Source organism: Cynocephalus volans, chromosome X (assembly GCF_027409185.1).
Source record: "Cynocephalus volans isolate mCynVol1 chromosome X, mCynVol1.pri, whole genome shotgun sequence".
Classification (NCBI taxonomy): domain Eukaryota; kingdom Metazoa; phylum Chordata; class Mammalia; order Dermoptera; family Cynocephalidae; genus Cynocephalus; species Cynocephalus volans.
Window position 1 is genome coordinate 132,057,902 of NC_084478.1, and position 20,806 is coordinate 132,078,707.

Consider the following 20,806-nt stretch of genomic DNA (forward strand, 5'->3'; position numbering starts at 1 on the left):
CTGTAGTTGTTTGAGAAACCTCCATACTGTTTTCCATAGTGGTTGTACTAATTTACAGTCCCACCAACACTGTAGGAGTGTTCCCTTCTCTCCACACCCTCGCCAGCATTTGTTAATTCTTGTTCTTTTTGATTATAGCCAGTCTAACTGGGGTGAGCTGGTATCTCAATGTGGTTTTAATTTGCACTTCCCTGATGACTAGTGATGTTGAGCATTTTTTCACGTACCTGTTGGCCATTTGTATGTCTTCCTTTGAAAAATGTCTATTCAGTCCTTTGCCCATTTTTTAATTGCGTTATTTGTTTTTTACTGTATAATTGCTTGGGTTTCTTGTATATTATGGATATTAATCCCTTGTTGGATGCATAGTTAGCAGAAATTTTCTTCCACTCTGTAGGTTGTCGTTTTACTCTGTTGATTGTTTCCTTTGCTGTGCAGAAGCTTTTTAGTTTGATATAGTCCCATTTGTTTATTTTTTCTTTTGTTGCTTGTGCTTTCAGGCTCATGTTCATAAAGTCTGTGCCTAGACTTAGTTCCTGAAGTGTTTCACCTATATTTTCCCTTAGTAATTTTATGGTTTCGGGTCTTACACTTAAGTCTTTAATCCATTTTGAGTTAATTTTAGTGTATGGTGAGAGGCGCATGTCTAGTTTCATTCTTCTGCATATGGATATCCAAGTCTCCCAGTACCATTTATTGAAGAGGCAGTCTTTTCCCCAATGTATGTTTTTGTTCCCTTTGTCAAATATCAGATGGCAGCCTGTCTTAGACAGGTGAGCAGTTGCCTTTTCCAGAGACGGAGGGATGAAACAATTGACCCCTGACCTTGAGAGAATGCTGGCTGCCCTTTCCCCTCTTCCTGTAGTGAACCTCAATCCTGCTCCTCTTGTGTTTTTCTCTAACTTCAACAGAGCCCAGTTGAGCCTGGAATCCTGAGCAGCTTCAAAGTAAATATTATCATTATGACCCTTTGTGCTCCACACGGCCATTACTGTTGCTGGCACATTGGATGGGTGAGTCTCTTTGGGGCTCTTTCCCAGCAAGGCACAGCAACTGACCCCTGAACATTTGTACTGCTGGCTCTGGTGGTTACTCCGAGGCTTCCTGTACTTTATCTAGGATCATGGGATCCTCGTAATTTCCAGAGCTAAGGGATTAATATATTTTTTTATGGAGGGAGGAGGGGAACCTCACCGCATTCAGTAATTATTGTCAACCCTAGGGAATCTACTAGAAAGGAGTCATAATATGCCCATGGCCATGTACACAGCCCTCTAAAAATAATAATAATTGTAGGTGCCATTTATTGATACCTTTAAATATAAATCAGGCTCTGGATGGATAAAAATTCTCTCTCTCCCTCTCTGTCTCAACATACACATGCACATATGCATGTAGGATACTTACTGTGCTGGGCATGGGTCTACGATCAGCAGCCCAACACCAAGATAAACAATAATGTGAAAAAATATGCTAGGTCTCGGTTAATAATTGAAGCTAGCACTACCATAACTTTACACTGAAAATGCCCTATCAGAAAAGAAAAAAAATACCTTGGGGAAACATATTCTATGCCCAAACAAAATCTTTTTATAACCATCATTAATGGAGTAAACCTGACAGTTATGCGCAGGTGGGAGGCATGAAAGTATGGTCACTGAAAGTCCCGTGAGAGAAAAGATCACCTTGAGCAGCCAAGCCGTGGACCCTTTGCCAAGTCAGTGACAGGATGCAGCCCCATGGCTGGGCTGAGATTGCAGCCTCAGAGCCACTCTAAGCCATTCATGACCTTGGCCCAAATTGTCGGTTCTCTGAGCAATGACAGGATTCTGAGCACAGCAAGAGGACAGGATGCATGAGTAGAAGGCCTTTTGGGATCAGGGATAGAGAATGAAATTAACCCAGTCCAGGCTGGTCTATCCAATGGTTGCACCTGCATGTCTAAGAAGGAAGCTACTGGGGCAGCCATTTCCTGAAACTTGACAAGTGGGGAGAACAAGAGAGGGTGTTACTCCTTGTGGGTAAGAGGGTCTCCTTCCTTCTGCTCCCTTCTTGGAGGGTCTGTCCTGGGCACTTGAGTGATTCCATCCCAGCAGGTGCATGCTTGAAGCAGTTGTAGCTTCCAATGTCTGAGTGGGAACCAGAAGACAGGGCTTTACTATTTCTCCCACTCACTTGGCCTTGAGCTTGACTGCCTCTTTCTCTGATCCCCATGTCAAATTACCTTCCACTTTTGCCCTCAGAGAGCCATTCTGATCCACACAGCCTCCCTCCAAAAGCTTTGCCAGCCTACCCAATTGCACTCAATGGAGAGCTTGCATAGGGTGAGTCTGTCATTTTACTGCTCATCTCCTCAACTTCAGTTCAGGTCACACGGAGCTCTGGGAGGAATGCCAAGGGAATCCAATATGTTTGTACTGAAATACTGTGGTAATCAAATATGATGTGAAATAAGTTGGCCACCAGCCAAAGACTGGAGATCTTGTTAAACAGAGATTTGGCGGTGCTAATACTGGATGTGGATCCCTATGATTTCTATTTATTTTGTATCCCTCTCCTAAGAGCACCCTAATCATAACCATGAGTTAGACTTTCAGCATTTGAAGACTTAACAGCCCAGATCTGGACTCTAAGGCCCCTGATGTGTAATTCTGTACAGCACATATTTTCATCATAGGTTCCAAAGCTGATGCGTGGGAGTGAGTCATTTAGCTAGTGAGTGAACCTAGCTGACTGCCTGTCATCCATATTTAGAAGTGGCTTTATTGCTCTCTACTTGTCCTTGAGTGTGAGGTGATTCTCTTACAGAAAATGACCTGGAAAAGAGTACTGGGAATGGAGGAGAAGGAAAAAAAAAGAACCCAAGAAAATGAATGACCTCAGTGAGAAAACAGAATTTTTTTTTTTTTTTTTTAAAGATGACCGATAAGGGGATCTTAACCCTTGACTTAGTGTTGTCAGCACCATGCTCACCCAGTGAGCAACCGGCCATCCCTATATGGGATCCGAACCCGTGGCCTTGGTGTTATCAGCACCACACTCTCCCAAGTGAGCCACAGGCCGGCCCAAGAAAACAGAATTTTTGAATACATTGAAAAGTAAAATTCCAATTCAGTGGTAGTTCAGATCTATAATGTGAATGAGTTCCCCATATACTCTATACAAAAATAAGAAAAGGCAATTAGCAAAAGTGTTTGAGTGTTCCAGCCAGTGTGAAAACTGACTTTATTATGCTATTTATACAATCATTAGGTTTCAGAAGGATGTTACTGAAAATATGCAAGCATGCTTTCCTGCACTGCAGAGTGAAAAGTATATGCTATGATTGTGTTTGCAAATCTGGGATTTTTAAGGTATAAGGAGAGATTCTTTTAGAATATCAAGGAACTGTTTTCCCTCTTGTTTGTTTGGTTGGTGCTTTCCAAAGTGTTTTCGTGATCTCAAGAGATGTCACCGGCAGCAGTCAGAGAAGCAGTGGGAGGGACAAGGGGTCAGCCAGGTCCTCATTATGGCTCTACCATTTGCCTCAGGTAAATCCCTGTAAGGTAAGTCTCTGGGTCCCCCTTTGTTCCATAAGAATACAAATGTTACTCACTCAGCTCTCTTTCCAGAACCCTAGTAAGGACCAAAAGAGCTAATGTGAGAAAGTCTTTAAGAAGTATAATGAGTGGTTCCTGTGGGGTTCACTCATTCATTCATTTCACAAACATTATTGAACTCTCTTTGTGCTGTGACTAGCACACAGAGGGGACTAAAACATAGTTCCCACAGATGCGATTAAAGTTCTAGACAGAGACATGGGTAAGGGGAATGAAAGAACTTTGCACAGAGCCGTGTGGTCCCTGCACTTGAGCTCAAATTGTACCAAGCATAGCAAAGCTACAAACAGACCCAACCCACTGCACACAGCTGGTGGGCAGGCATCTTTCCTCAGCCATCATCTCCCTCCCAGTTCTGCCCTGGCTCCTGTCTTCTGTAGTCCAAATGAACATGACAGCAGTTAACTGAGTCAGCCAGCTCCCTTACAGAATTTCCACTTGGTCTCACACAGCTCAGTTTGCCCCAAGGTATGCCCCCATATTCTGGACTGGCCAGGGAAAAAGGTAATTCCAGCTGCTGCTTACTAAAACAAGCAAGAAGGATACAAGAAGAAGAGGGGGAAAGCACTCTTGCAACCAGATCAGACTGACACACTGTTGAACCTAATTACCTGCAAAGCCACATCCAGCCATTAAGGATCCATATTCCGTAATAGAATTTCCTGCTATGGAAATACTCACCCACGCACAGGATGTTGAAGCAGAAGCCCTGGCTGACTGACTTATTCACCAGCTGGTCAGGCAAGCTGTCAAACCCCACATGTCCAGCCAGGGGGACAGTTCGGCAACCTTCACCCTAATTTGGAAGGGGAGGGAGGGGAGAAAATGAAAGTGTGCTTAAAAGCAATCAGGGTCTCACTTCTCCAGCCAGATGCTCTCCCTGCTAGGAAGTGATACCCGCCCAGGCCCAGTGTGTCATTTCTTCCCTCAGCTACTCGCAGCTCCAAAGCAAAATGGCCGGTCAACTTGGAAAACATGGATTCTTGGGCACAGGCATCCTCTAGGTTCAAGAATGAACATCGCCATAGTTCCAGGCAGAGAATATTATGGAGGGGGCTTATTGGGAGCGGAGGGCGGGATCGGGGGAGGAGAATGCTGGCACTGGAGGTACACAGACTTGGGTTAAATCTCGACTCAATCACTTACAAGCTGGGTAACCTCTGAGACTCAGTTTCCTTCCACATCTGTCATATAATATGACCTATCTTAGAGGTGATGGGAGTCTCAAATGTGCTAATACAGGTAGTGAGCTTAGAATATGCATAAGTGTTCAGTAATCATTACAAAAAGGCTTTAAAAAGCAATTAATCCTCTCTGTAGGACTTTTGGGGATCTACAAAGGTTGCATAGAATAGAGGTTAAGAGCATAGGCTTTGAAATCAGGTAGGTCTGAGTTAGAGCCCCACCTCCACCACCTTCTGGCTATGTGCCCTGGGACAAGTTGCTTAACTTCTCAAAGTTTCCCCATCTGTAAAATCAGGAACTAGTAGTTAGTGTGAGGATTATATAAGAGAAGGTTCCTCGAGCACTTAGCATAGTTCCTAGCACGTGGTAAGCATTTGGTCAACAGTAGCTTCTGTTATTATTGCACTGTGAGGTTGTCCTTAGCCCTCCCCCACTCACCCTGATCTAACCATAATGCCATGGAACACTTGTGGCTCCTTCTAGCCAGAGGGAGCTGCCTCCATGCTTCCTGGACCATAGGGAACAGCCTCCATGTGCCCTGGACTCTGCAGCCAAGCCACTCCCAGCCCTGGAAAGCAGAGAGCCCTTGCTTTGCCTACGAGGCCCAAATCTTCTTGTAGTTAATGGTTTTACAAAACAGGGAGAGCCTCAAACTGGGGCAGGCTTCCAAGGATCTGGGGAAGGACAAAAGGGGCCTGCATGTACTCAAGAAATGTGCCAACTGCCAACGGCCACAGGGGAGGGAAGGGGCGGGAAGCTGGCGACAGCAGAGCTAGACAAGGAGGGTGGGCTATGTCAGAAGTCAGAGTTTCTGTTGGGTGGAGCTGCACCAAGCTTTCCATAACCAGAAAGATGCCGAGAGCAATCCAAGAAGGGCATGGTTAGTGCCAGGAGACCTGTACCAGCATCTCAGGCAGCACTTGTAGGCAGCTCTTGTGCCAGACTGGACCTGCTTTTAGACAAGGTCTATAATGAGGGCGCACTTTCACGCTGAAAGGCATGGGCTGCAGTGGTGGAGGAGCCTCTCAGGAGCTGATATTGTCAGAACTGGTTCCCAGATAGCCCCTTCACCCAGCTTGGGATCCCACTCTCACTGGCATCATCGGATCCTCCAAGCGTAAGCAACAGGGCTAGCGCCAGTGACTGCCATCTGGCAAGTTCATTACCCTCACACATCTCACCCCACACACTCCCAGTGGAGCATTCTTGACAGACAACCATATGCCACCATCCAGTCAGAGTTGGCGTATTCTGGCATATTCTGTGCTCCACAGGGGTACCTGAAAACAGCCGAGTTTCATGAGGGGCCCACATCACATAGGGCTTTGTTCTACATTCACCCCTGTCCACTTCCCCTTCCCCATTTCCCCTTCTTTTTATTAATGCAAACAAAGTAAGACGTAAGGTTCCCACTGTTAGTTCTTGGTCCTGAACACTGCGGGGGAGACAGGGACGTAAGAGCCAGTGTGCTTTCTTCAAGCCTCCTACGTAGCAGGCATCGGAATTGGGACGGACCAGAGTTGAGGTTTCCTGAGCCATATTTTATCATCCCTGGCTGCCTCTTCCTGTCTCCAAATTCAGCACCATGAAACTTCAAATGCTCCAAAGCCTCTGGTCCAAGTGCCAAAAGGAGAGAAGAATTTTCAAACTGAAGACAGTGGAGGATAGTGGGGAGAGCTCCACACCTTATTCTTAAAATTTACTTCATTGTCAGAAATTTACCAAACACCTCCCTTGTGCCCATTATCTCCCACCTTGCACAGTGCTGTAAAGACCCAAATCATTTTATTCCCTAGGCAATGGGGTTTGGGGGATTTGGAGCAGGGAGGGCCATGATACAAGCAGTGTTTTTAAAAGATCATTCCAGCTGCAGGGTGCTTGACTGAGGAGGAAAGGGAGACTAGGGCCGGGAGACATGTTAAGAAATGGCTCTAATAACGTTGAACCGGTAGAATGACATCCAAGCACTGTGACAATAAATGCTGGTTGAAGTGAACTGACCTGACTTGGGACTCAAAAGGAAGGAACAAATTTGAGAGACGTCCTTAAAGAAGGGATGAGACCCAATGAGTGATATTGCAAAGGTAGTGAGGCAGCAATCAAAGCTGACTGCCAGGGCCTAACCCTGGGAGCTTGGATCTGACAAAATAACACCATGCACAGAAAGAGGGAAGCCCCGAAAGGGAGCTTGTTTAGTGGGAACATCGAGAAATCTGGTTTTAAATAAGCTGTCACTAAGAAATTATATTTATCAATCTTTTTATTTTATAAAAGTAATCAATGTTCACTGTAGAAATTTTAGAACATATAGAAAATCATAAGGGAGAAAATAAAAATCACCCATAATATCACTCTCCAGGGATAATCACTTAATACTTATATGTATTTACCTCCAACCTGTATACCTTTTTTTTTTTAAATAAAATAGAGATAATCCTGTATATTCCTTTCTATGTAACCTGACTTAATAACCTGACACTTAATATAGTATGGATGTTTTCTTGAGTAATTAAGCATGCTTCTAAAACATTATTTTTATTGGCCACATATCATTCCAGTGTAGGAATGTGCCATATTTTCTTAACCCATCTCCTACTACTAGACATTTAGTGTGTTTCCAAATTTTCAACATTATAAACAAAAATTCTTGTTCTTACAGATTTGCATATATCTCTAATTATTTCCTTAAGTTAAACTCCTCGAATTGAAGCCTACTAGATCAAAGGGTACACACATTTTAAAGACTTTGGTACACACTGACACATCATTCAACAGCAAATAGTACAAATTTACATTTCCACCACTAATATGTGAGAGCGTCTGTTTACCCAAAAACACTGAGTTTCATAGCCTTTTTAACCATTGTGAATTGAGTCTTTGAAAAATGGCATCATGTCGTTTAATTTGCATTTTGTTAGTGAGGGTGAACACTTTTTTCATTGTCCAACGGTGTGTGTGTGTCTTGTGTATGTATATATACGTGAGTTGCCTATTCATGTCTTTGCCTATTTTTTAAAAAGTGGGTTTTGTCTTTCTCTTTTTAATTTGTAACAGCATTTTATATATTAAGGAAAAGAAGATAGTTTTCATTTTATGGTGAGATATCCAGGAGAAGAAATCCAATACGTAGTTAGCAATGTGGGATTGTAGGCTCAGGGAGAATTCAGAACTGAGATATAAATTTAGGAGTGAGAGGTATGAAACTCGATGTGTAAGGAATGGGGAGAAGAAGAGGATTCTGCTGAGAGGGGAAAATGATCAGAAAAGTAGGAGATGACCCAATCATTTTCTATCTGCAGGGGTCAAAGAAAAGTCAAGAAGAATTACAAGGAAAGGGCCATTGATTTGGATTTGGTGAAGATCACTAGTGATTTTTAGAAGCCTGATTTCTTCTGTATCTTTTACCCAGTGTCCAATACACCTAAATTAACTGAAGAGTCTGGGGAAGAGGGGACGTGGGATCTGGTTAATGTTTTTCTTGCTAACTGAGATTTGCAGTAAACTTTTTGCCTCAATCTCTGTAAAGAAAGCTTCAAAAAATACATTTGCACATAGTTCCTGCTTTAGGAAATCCTGTCTAGTGAACACCAAGCACTCTTGCTTTGATGAATCTAAGATGTCAAGGTCATCTTTATGAATATCAGTCCTCATTGTTCAGAGGTAAATACGTAGAAGTAGAAAGGACAGGACATTGGACTGAATGTACACTGACCCCAGGACAACCCCTGAACATTCTTCACTCTCTTACTGAATCTCTGATATCTTATCTCTTTCCTCTTTCCCCTTAAAGTGGCCTCCTTAATTGAAGTCCTGATTACTTTGATTGCAGTTAATTGAATGTTCTCTGGTCTACAATGTGCGCAAGAGGAGATAGACTTGGCAACTTGGCTCAGCACATCTGACAGTAAAACCTCAAGTTGTCATGTTGAGTAGCAGGTGGTGCCATGTTCAAGACTTGAACTGAGATGCTAGAAAGGCCACAGTCACCAAGATTTTAAATTGCTCATCTCCCATAACCCTGCAACCTCCTCTCAGAATCTATTCTGCAGAAACTCACATATCTCTGTGCAAGGAAATTCATTTCAGCATTGATTGTAATACTGAAGAACTAGAAAAAACCTGAATGTCCAACAATAGGAAAATATTTAACTAAATTATGGTACATGCATATTCTGGAATATTCTGCAGCCATTCAGAAGAATGTGGTAGTTCTATAAGGTAGAAAACAGAAGTTGTAGAACAATAAGCACAGTATGAGCCCATATATGCACGAAAGCCCTGTATATGGGTATTTGCACATAAATGTATGGAAACACATAGAAAGGGGACTAAAAAGACATGCAGCAAACCAAGAACTGTGGCTACCTCAGGGGAGGGGAACAGAAAGAGGGCCGTAGTCAGGGGGTAGTCAGTATGCTTCTCTATTGTCTGATTCTTTTATGGCACGCATGTATTCACACATTACCTGTGTAATTTAAGAACATTTTTAATATAAGAAAAGAAAGTTCTCAGTCAGCTTTGCAGCAGGGGTAATTAGGATGCAGAGACTGAGAGGAGCTAAAAGGAAGGCAAAATGAAAGAGCGCTCCTGAGGGCTGAGGGAGCCCCGCTCCCTCCCCAATTACATTTCCTGTTTTCTCCTCATCTGCAGTCACCTGCGGTTTTGAAATACGTTATACCACATTTCATATCACAGGCAGAAACACGGCTCTCTTTCTCTTCGCCTCCTCCCCCGAGGACACACCGATTTCGTTTTTTAATTGAATATTCTTAAGGTTCCTATTATGAAGAATGAGCTATGGTGCTTCCAGCTGTGCATCTTCCTCCCATTGCCGTTATTCAGAAAATAAAAAGTCCCATAAGCATCCGAGTAGACACCTCCGGTCCCCCTCCCCTCTGTCTCTCTTCCAACCTCTGTGGTAGAGTAAGCAAGCAGTGTTCGAGGCCTCTGGGAACTGAGGGTGGATCTGTGTCAATGGAGAATTTCCTGCCTCCATCTAAAACCAGGGTAGCTGTCTTTCTGAATGGTGAGAGCAAAACTCATTGCTGATGACGGGGCTTTCCCTAAACTTTCTCCTCCAGCCTTTTGCATCCAAATGCTAGGAAAGGACAGAAACACTGAAAAAGGATTCTCTTCAGCAGCCTCATCTGTCACTTACTGGTGGGCCCAGCCTCTCACACCTTCCCTTCCTCCATCTCCATCCCCAGCCCTGAATACTGATCTCTCTGGGAAACCCTGCAAATCTCCAAGACTATCAAAACCAATTCATCAATTCAATGATACACAATGGAATATTAAGCAGCTGACAAAAATATTTTCTAAGAATATCTAATGACATGAGGAAATGCTCACCAAATACTGTTAGGCAAAACAACAACAAAAAATCCAACCTGTACACACAGGATCATCCCAATGTTCGGAGGAAAGGACGCACATTTTTTTAAAGACACCAAAATGATGTCAGTGGTTACTTTTGGGTAGAGGGCCTGTACGTGATGTTGCTCTTCTGTGTTTTCCAAATTTTCTGCAATAGGCATATTTTACTTTTATAAAAAGGAAAAAATGTTTTCTTTTGTTTTGCTTTAAAAGATTCTGTGATGATACTTTCCTGGGCAGGAAAGTGGCCTCAGATATTTTAGAAAAATCTTCACTACAACCAAACAGGTGCCTTACACACAGATAACCAGAAAATTTGGTTAATCAGAGCATTTAGCTTTCAGGCAGTTTTACTGTATATAAAACATTTATTTTTACCAATAATACAATAAAACACTGTAATTCTCCTTATTGTAACTTATTACTACACATAATATACATAACTACTTATTATACAGTATAACTTATTATTATAAAGATTCATATGAACCAAAAGTCAAATCATATATCCTGAAACATGTCATAAAAAGTCTTGATGAAACAATCGGGTGGCTGATAGCCCCATCTGCTGCCCCCAGTGTTCAGGGAATGGAAGTCATCGTATTATCAACCATAAAAACCACAAAAGCACTAAGTTCCCAGAGGCTTCAAAAACAAAACAAAACATACTTACTATGCACCCAACACCTCAAATATCAGCGTTTTCCTCATGTTGACTAAGCCATTCTAAGAGAAAACTGATAGTGGCAATGCCCTATAGTGGGAGAGATAAACTGGGGGGCCATTCCAAGGAGAAACAAGGCCTGCAAAAGCTGGCAGCGCCCCTAAGGGACCTAAGAAATGCCCTTTAGTGGTGGAGCAGCTTTGGGGACCCCAAGAAAGTGCAAGGGAGATTATCCATACTATACAGGGGGAAAGCCCATTTTTGGCAAATCCAACAGATGAAACTCTGATTTAATACACGAGATAAATTCCAGAGTGGCTTTTCATTCTATAAAAGGATTCACAGCAGGATTCCATTAAGTAGCCAGTTCTCCTAGTGCGTTTAAAGTGGGATTCAATAGACAAACATTCAGCACTCATGTACCTTTATAGGAAGACAATGGCCATATACACCTACGCAGACAGACAGTATGGGAAGGTTGTTTCTATTACACTTACAGAGACCCTGCTGAGCTAAAAGCATAGACTCGCCTTCCCTACAACTCTCTCCCCACCCAGCTCTGGGAGTCAAAGCTGAGAAGGGGTGGAGTTAAATGCTGCCACCTCATTCGGAAGCAGAATCAAGCAAGAACCTAAAAGAAATTAGGCTGGAGAACAAGGAAACATTAAGAACCATACAATGTTCAAGCTGGAAACGCCCTTAAGATCACCTAACCCAACCCGTTCATTTTACAAAAGGGGAAACAGAGACACAGAGAGAGGAAGTGACTTGTCCGGAGTCACAGAGTGATTTAGTGGCAGAGAGCGGTGCTAGGATCCAGGCCCCGGTCAAACAGACTGCCACTCTCAAATGGAAAAGCTGACTCAAGTGACAGATGTATTTCTTTATGCTGCTAAAACTGCGGGACATCAGGCTTGTGGCTTGATGGCTTGATGCTGGTCAGAGGGAGAAGGGTCAAGGAATCCGACCTGGAAGCCTGTGGACTCAGCAAGCTGGCTCTGGCCCATGGAAGGCAACTGAGGCGCTGGACCCGTGGAGGGCCCACATTCCTCCTCTCCACCCCTCCCCCGCTTTGCTCTCCCATTCCCTCTCTTCTGACTCCGGCCTAAGTCTCCTCCTGGCCAGCTGCCCAGCTCTGCTCAAGAGCCCCAGGGCCAATGAGCCTACCTAACTCAACAAGTCAGAGTCTAGGTAAGATATCCTCACCTCAGGCCAGGGGCAACCCCTGCTCAGGGTGGGTCAATTTTCCCACAAAAACCAGACAGACTCCCTTCAAGCCAGACAATTTAAACAGTTTTCTAGGTGTTCTGGCCATTGTTACCTCCAATATGTTTAAAAAAAGAAAAGAAAAGGCTTACCCACAGGCCTCTGGGTGAATGCCCAACTGCCCTCTGGGGAGCCTGCATTCGCCTCTGCCTCCATCTGGTCTCGTTTAATGGGGATCTGAAAAAACCCAGTTCCTGCCTCAGCACCAGTGTTCAGAGCTGGGGGCCTCCACTGTGAGAGGAAACGAACACTACCTCACACCTCATCAGGGCCGCGAAAGCAGAGTGCTGCTCTTGTTACCCCAGTGCCTTCATGAGGGGTCAGAGGGCCCTGGTCGGGGAAACATGAGGCCTGTCCCTGAGAAGGCCAGCAAATCTTTCCCCTGGTCCCTGCTAAGTGAGTGTGGGACGGATGACCCACCTCCAGGGCCAGCTGAGAGCACGCTGCATAATTCAGCAGATGGCTGCCTCTAATAAGAAGACACTGAAGAAGAGGATAACATTATTCCTCACCCTCCTGAGCATGTGGCCTCCTTCCTCTGCGCAGGCAGCAGAGAAACCCATGGTTTCAAATCCCAGCAGCAGAAGCCTCCTCCTGCCAAATCGAGGAGGAAGGGTCTGTGTGTTTCTAATTTATTCTGCCTCCCCCCTCCCTGTTGTTACTTAAAATAATCCATCATTACATGGCTGGTGGCTCCAAGATTTTTATTTAAAGAAATATGGAGAAGAAAAAAAAGGAAAACCCACACAACCCGTGACTGTGCTATCTTGGATTTAAGCTGAGAATCTTTTTCACATCGGAGAGTCTCCAGATCACCCAAGTATACTCTTCTCCGATCCCTATGAGGGTGCTGGGGGTGGGTGCAGTGAGAAGAGGAGGAAAAGGAGGTATGGCAGGATTTTAATTTCTTAGAAACATCATTCAAAGGCCAGCGTTTTTAAGAAAGGATCTGTGTTATCTGGTAGGTGTTTCATTGTTTCCTCCACTGACCAACAGTAACACTTTGGACTAAGTCACTACCTGCACCCACAAAATAAAGAGAACGATAATACTTGTCTAGGAAGCTGTTGGGGAAAATGAAATCATACAGATGGAAGCATTCCGAGGTAGTTGAAAGAAACATGTTACATCTATCCATGGCTGGTTTCTCCCTCCCTCCTTCCCTTCCTTCTTCTTTCCACCTGTCTTGAATGTGGTTTTAATGCACATGCAACTAAAAGCTCTTCTCCATTGTTCATGCTAATATTAGACCACAGCTCTGATAATCCAAAAAACTCAGGCAAGTCCAGAAATCAGTCTTATTTAGTTTTGGAATTCCTTTTTCCAAGGGACTTATCTTCCCAATTAGTTTTGCTCAGGCTAATGCAATGGGTTTGTTCCCTTATAGCACACAATGGGAGGGGCCATGCTGGGTAACGAAGCCAGCAATTAATAGAAAATTTACAGCAGAGACCCACAAAGTAAATGCTACACACATGACTGCAGATCAAAATCTCATTATACTATACAGACAAATCACTCTGCTGTAATACAGTTTTGTAATAAGAACACCGCTAACACATTTCCAGAATTTAGGATGTGAAGAGGAAACAGGGCTTATTCCTTCCTCTCATCTGGGAGCTCAGAAAGGGCAGAGTTCCTGTGTGCCTTGGCCACCACTATATCCCCAGCACCTGGCACAGGGCCTGGCAGAGTTGGTGCCCAATATATATATATGTTGAAGGAATGAATGAAAATAAAAGTGGGTGAATTTAAAAATGAAATGTTCCCAACCCAGCAGCAGAAGTGAGATCTCACTCATCTTCACACCTACCCATTTCCTATTTGAAGCCCTCAGGAAGCCTTTCCTGTCACCGACCGCCCCCATCCACTGCTGGATTAGGTCCCCTTGTAATGAGTTCTCATGGCAGGCAGTAGCTCTCGTGTGTAGCATTTATCACAGTGATAATACAGTTATCTGTGTCTACCTCCACCACTAGATTGTGAACTCCTTGAGGGATGGGGTCATGTGAATTTGGGGGACACTGTAACTCTTCCTCAACTTTTTATTTTGAAAAATCTCTAACACATAGAAAAGTTGGAAAATAGTATAATGATCACCCATATACCCTCAACTTAGATTCAACAATTTGTAATATTTAGGGCTATGTACACTTTCTTCAGTGCTGTATCCCCAGTGGAGCTATGGGTGAATATTGGGGTTTTGTTTCTCCCACTTGGGGTATAATAATACCTTTAGTGTGCAGTGGTAGGGATGGCTGAGGCAGGGGAGCTTCAAGGGGAACCAAAGGGTAACTGCCATTTGATAGCAAGACTTGAGTGCGGCAACAATCTTCTCCCCACCTGTAGACAGCTGCTCTGGAACAGTTGTCCCAGGCCAACCCCAGCTAACTGTGTAGGGCAATTAGCCCCTAAAAGTTCTTTCATTAGGGAGAACAATCATTACCTGGGTGCCACTGGAGAAAGCATCATTGTTCCCATTGTGGGATTGGTTCAAGCCAGAATCAACAAGACATTGTTTCTATGGGCCAGCATTTATAGTCTGGACCCCAAAATGCAACATTGAAAGAAACAGCTCAGTGTAAGAGCCAGGAGATGCAGCTTTTGAGGCCTGCACTGTGCCCTGCTAGGTTACCTTGGACAAGTCACGTAACCTCTCAGAGTGTATATTAATAGCAGCCCGAGCCACCTCACAGGCAGAGTGGTAGGTCAACCCAAGGATCTTCCATAGTTCTCTAATTATTTCACAGTGTCCACAATTTGTCTCTCCAACTAGACTGTAAGCTTAAAAGCCATGAACTATGTCTACTGCTTTTTTGTGTGTGTAGTTAACAAGGGCTAGCCATAGTTCTAGACCTATCAGTCAATCAAATAAATACTCATGGAGAAAGAGCACTGTCATACAGAATCCTTTGTGGTGCTAATTCAGATGTGATGGAATCGTATTACATACACAAGAATTAAACTTCCAAGTTGCATGCATGCCCAAATATAGGCCCTGCCCAACAACTCTAAGGCCTGTTTTAGTCTCTAAGGATGTTTAGCCACAGTGAACCTCAACTGACTCTGGAAAGGAAACTACCCGTCCCCCCCTCCCCCACCCCCACCAGAGCAGCACTTGCATGTCACCATGACTCGGAGCTCATTAAAAAGAACTCCTAAACTAGCCACACTTCGTTTACTCTCTGGTCTTCTCTTCCCAAACCATGGATACATGCTCCTTTGAAGAAAGAAGCAGAAACCAGCCGTCCAAGGTCTCTTGAGTTAATTCCATCTTCCCCTAGTGAATTACAACTTCTCGCAGACACAAAGGAGAGCAGAGAGACAAATGACACATAAATAAGAGCTTCACTGGCTGGAGGGGAGGGGGGCATGAAGAGTGACGTCAGTTCTCCCAGAAACCCATTTATCATGATAACAAGGTCTCAAGTGCTTGGGCTGCTCTTTCAGCTTCAGAATCTGGCATACAATTATGTTCTTTATCGTACAGTATGGTGAGGCCAGCCAGAGCAAACTGGAACCATGCCAAGCAAACCAAGTAGCCCTAAACCACTCCCTAGCCCCCATCTGCAGAACAAAGGGGATCTCTGGGTTGCCTGAGTTGTGTGTGAGGTGAAGCACAACCTTCTGGAATGTTCCCCTTTGCAACATCTGTCCTGCAATCCTAATCCAGCCAAGGGGGACTGGTGAGAGTACAAACAGGTCGATGCAAATTCATTAGCTGACAAGAAAAATCATTAGTGTCATTTTTGGTCACTAACGTTGGAACAAATGTAATCCAGGAGACTAATTCCTCTACTTAAGCGATGCCATCTCTAAAATGCAGGTAAAAAGGAGCAGAAAAGTACTCTGGGAGCCCTCAAAATACTAAAGCAATAAATATTACAGTGGCAATCTTGTGGGGAAGAGAATTCTCTCAAATTCCATCATCACAGAGTATTGTCTCCTATCTGCTCCTGGTCCTTCCACATCATGACTGCAGGGGGTGGGGGGAGGTTCCAAACAGGGACAAGAGGGTGGAATACATTAATACATATCCTATAGAGAAAATACTATTAAAGTCTGGGTTCATGTTTTAAAAACTAATCAATTTCAATTACACAAAATACCCAGAGGCTTTTTTTTTTTTTTTTTTTTTTTTTGAGCTAGGATTGCATTGCATGGACTATTTTCCTAAATAAGTAAGCCACAAGGTTTAGAAACATTTTTATGCGGTTCAGAGATTTTCATCAAGTAGTATTTGGTGTCATGGAATTTGACCTACCTCTACCTCACTCTCCTTCCTCACCTCAAGGTGTTAGTGGACTTCTTAAAATCCCAGATACCCCCAGATGAATAGAAAAGCTAGGTTGTTCACCCCAGATGGAATCATCTCCTCCTTTTGCAGCCAAACTTCTGGTCTACAAAAACAAACATGGAGCCTCAGGTCACTTCAATACGATTTCTCTGCACAACCCAGGCTGGAAAACTTCAGTTCTTTAAATGAAGATTTTTTTTTTTTTTTCCAGAGTCGGTCGCCAACAAAAAGAGAGATAGCACTGATTCTGCAGGTTTCACACTTATATTTTACTAAGTCCCCATAGAAAGAAGCCAGCTGCACAGGTTTTGGCACGCAAGCCTAGTTACACTGAACACGCACCCAAGACAGACCCCCAGAGGCCCGCTCAAAAACATGCCAAAATACGCAGCCAGCCACCTACAGGCCAGCGAACTGCATCCCACAAAGACGTACAAATGAGACCCAGAGGCATACAGCACAAGCAAACAGACCGACACACACCATAGAGGTGAGCACACTCAAAGAAACAGGCAGTTTCATTTAGGATCACAGACAGAACCCGGGCGGCGCCGACGACCGCCCGGGAAAACACGAGTGCGCGCGCGTGCACTTATACACGCACACACTATACACACACAGACGCAGTCACATATGTAATGCATATGGAGAAACCCTACCCCAGCCAGTCACCTCCCCGCCCCCCTCACCACTCACCGCCTTCTGCCCCAGGCTAACCCCAGCCCCGCGCCCCTCTTCCTGAAGAGGCTCAGGTCCCGGCGGGCAGCTGTGCGCAGGGGCGCGGCAAGGCCAGGGTGCCGGGGACCCGGAGGGCTCGGCGGCTCGTGCGGCCATTCATTCGTCAACGCCCCAGCGGCGGAGCCGCAGCTGCAGCGAGGGAGGCGGCGGCGCTTACTGCAGCTCTTGGGCAATGCAAGTTCAGCTGCTGACCCGCAGGCTTTACCAGCCCCCCATCCGCCCGCCACCACCGTTCTCCGGGACAGGCTGGGGGACGGAGCCGCTGACCCGGGAGCAGAAGTCCCGCCGCGCCTCCGCTCCTGGATGCTTCTCTGCCCTCTTCGCGGTGGCGGTGGCGGTAGCCAGGTCTCCACAGCCCTTCCCAGGCCCCCGGCCCCGGCGCTGGCACCCAAACCCAACACTCACCACCTGGCGAGCTATATCGGTCGCTGCCATCGCTCCTGCGTCCGCCAGGGCTGCCACGGGCGCCTCAGCAACGGGAGCTACCGCACAGGAAACAGAGGAGCTCCTCCGACAAAGAGAAAGTGTTACACTTCGGGCGCGACCAAGTCCGGTGAGGGGAGGTGCAAGGGAGGGGCCCCCTCGCCGCTGCTTCAACCCCAACCTCCCCTCTATCGCCCACCCCCTCGGAAGTAGGGTTATGGGGAGGGGCGGACTTAACGCGCCGCCTCCCCCTACGGCGAGGCCAGTTCCAGTTGTCCCTGCAACCCCAGCGTAGGCCTCTGCGAAGGGGGGCGGGGGCTCCCCTCGGTGACCACGTCCTCTGCCCCCCCCACGCCACTGGGCTCCGTGGTACGTCCCGACCTCTGCTGAATTGTCACACCCCCCTGCTCTTCCTTACATCCCTGAGTCCCCAGACCCCGGAGGCTGGAAGGGAGCCCCCACCCCTCCCCCCTCCCGCGCTCAGCTCAGCCGCTGTTTTCCTCTCCTTCCTCCCGGCCGCCCGTATCCCCTCTTCCTTTCCTCTGAGATCCCAGGGTGCTTGGGTAGGAGCACCGGCCGCTGGAGTCTCGATGTTCCACTATCGTCCCCTCACCCCCGAACCCCATGGCCCGGGAGCGCTGCTGAGGCCGGTTGGGGCGCAGGGTGGGGGGTGTTGCTGCGGCACCTGCCGCTCCACCGTGGAGCTTAGAAAGCGGGCGGTTAGGGGGAACCGCACTGCGGCCCCGCAGCTGAGCTGTGACTTGTGGAGTCCGAGGCCAGGGGTCCTGAGGAGTCCCTTCTGCCCTGGGGTTTCTATGCCTCGGGTGCTGTGGGCTGTAATTGCGTGGAGCCGAGCTCACCACCATTGGGTAGTTCATACAGACCAACCCCACGCCTTCTCTACCCAACCCAGCTCTAGACGCTCTGGGTGAGCAGAAGCTCAGGTTACCACTCCTTCCACTGCAGGGGCCGCCGGGGAGTCTCAGACGAGGGGCTGGGGATGAAGGTCCCCAGCTGTGTTGAGCGAGATGGAGGAGCGGGTGACGGAGAGCGGCCTCCAATCGTTCTGTCCCGCCCCCTGATTTCCCCTTAACCCTAATTCAGCCCAGGCCAAGGGGGCCAACAGTGTGCAGAGGGGAGAACCTCCGAAGGCAGGGGCTGTGCCTGCCTGCTCTCCTTTTCCGCCTGGCCAACGGCCGCCGCGGGTCCTGTCCCTTGCTCTCAGCACCTCTCCACCTCTGCAGCCCTGATGCCCTCGTCTCTCTCCCGGGACTGGCCCCCTGCTAGCTCTCTGTGACTGGGGAACCCTGGCAGATTTGGCATGCCCGAGGCCCAAGCAGCGGGACACTGCACTCCACTCCTCAAAAGGGCAGGTTCCCTGGTCTCGCAGAGGGACCCGGGATGGGGTGGGGGTGGCAGGCCTATGGGGGAAACCCGGGATGCAAGGGGGTCCCGATGGGGCGTGGGAAATGACCCCGCAAAGGAGCAAAGCTGGAGCGGCTGAAAGAGAGGCAGGAGAGAGAAGAGAAAAGTAGGAAACAGGGAAACCGTGAACGGACCTGACCAGAGGCCCGGGCCTTGGAAAAATGGGGGCGGGTGGTGGGACACAAGGAAATCGAGTGACCACAAGAAGGCTTCCCTGGCACTTGATTGCACCCGTCGGGACAGTGCTTCTTACACTCTCCCAGGGAGCTCTTTAGTACCCTATGCGCCTTGAGAACAAGGACTCTGCAAAGTGCATCCCTGGTGCCAAGTGTGGGCCTGGCATTCATGAGGCACTCAAGTGTTTCCTGAACAGGAGGTTAGAGGATTCCGATGCGGGACCGGAAAAAGAAGAGTCAATGAGGGGGTAGCAGTAGGAGCAGTCACAAAGAGCCAAGTAGTCAGGGGGTGCCCACTGTGCTCCATCACTGTGTTAGAGACCCAGGAGTGGCCTAAAGAGAAGAGCTTGGCACTATCAGGGGCCAGTACAGGGGACTTCTGTGACACAGACGGCACAGACCCACAGAGCAGATGGCGGTGATGAGAAAGAGGGGCAGCTGTAGTCTCCCAGACCCTGTGGAGTGCTGGGACAGTGTCTGGGGGAGGGGCTGGGCCCTGGATTGTGGTGACAGCGACGCTAGGGACCAGGGCTATGTTTGAGGAACCGCTGTAAGGCTTGGGCCCCAACCGGATGGGGGCGGAGAATCAAAGGTGACTGGCGCTTCCAGGCTGGGTGTCTGGGAGGGAGACCAGCCTTTCCTGGCAAAGGCTGGGGAGAGCTGGACGGGAAAGGGCCCGAGGCCACTAGCTCTGATCCAGACGTGGGGTTTGGGTGATGGCGGGACAAGAGGTGCGCGTTTGGAAGCCAGAGCTAAGAGCTGCTACCGGAAGGGCCGGCAGGCGGCGGAGCTCCCCGGGAATCCTGCCTGCCCCCGCCCCGGCCCCGCTCTGTCCCTCCCTCCTTCGCGCTCCTTGCTGAGCGGAGCTCTGTACATTTCGGCCCAGCGCTTGTGGGGGGGTGGGGGGGGCACGGAATCCTTGGTGCCCCACCCGTGCGCCCCATTCGGCCCGCCTGTCCCTAAAGACTACCCCGCGGAGGCCTCCTCCGCCAAAACGCTGGACCTCGCAGATTGGGACCAAGTGAGTAATTCAAGGCTCCTGCAACCCTTTGGTTCCATTCAAAACGAGCCTCTCTTGGGACCTGGGCCTTCGGTTTGCGTGGGTCAGTGTGTGTGTTGGTGTTGATGTGCAAGTAGGTGTGCATTTGTGTCAGTGTGTGTCAGCTGTGCGTGTTGTGTGTGTTGGCATGTGTTTACTTATATGGGTTTGTATTTGTTGGTGTGTCTGCCAGCATGTGTGTGTGTGTGTGTGTGTGTGTGTGTGGGTGTGGGTGTGGGTGTGGGTGTGGGTGTATGCCACTGTGTGTGCATGTTGGTGTGTTGGTATGTTTGTGTTTCAGTATATGTGTGTCAGTGTGTATTTTCGGTGTGTGTTGTATATATGTAAAGGTTTGTGTGTTGGTGTGTGTCAGTGTGTGTATTTCAGTGTGTGTGTGTCAATGTGTAGAGAGGTTTTAGCTCACTGTCTTCTGGGCTTTACATACCTTACCTCAGTGTAGTGGGCCTACGACTGAGAGGTGTGAATTATAACGCTCATTTCAACCACCTCTGTTTGGAAACTCCCTGGATCCATGCCTCCCAGTCTTTGATCCTGGGTCACCTTCCCAGGCACAGGGAAGACGGAAGGGCTGAGGAGGCAAGAGGGCTCACGAGTGGC

At 47.2% G+C, this 20,806-nt stretch overlaps 1 protein-coding gene across 4 annotated transcripts in view; it reads right to left on the reverse strand.

Moving 5' to 3' along the window:
• SEPTIN6 (septin 6) overlaps positions 1–17,679 on the reverse strand; it is a 62,188-nt gene extending 44,509 nt beyond the window's left edge. For all 4 annotated transcript variants that reach the window (XM_063083193.1, XM_063083191.1, XM_063083190.1 and 1 more), the window contains exons 1-2: positions 17,531–17,679; positions 4,281–4,395 (exon numbers count right to left, since the gene is read on the reverse strand). In XM_063083193.1, coding sequence (XP_062939263.1) covers positions 4,281–4,395; positions 17,531–17,560 — 145 coding nt within the window. In that variant the 5' untranslated portion in view covers positions 17,561–17,679. The remainder of the gene's footprint in view (positions 1–4,280; positions 4,396–17,530) is intronic.
• Positions 17,680–20,806: the final 3,127 nt, after the last annotated feature.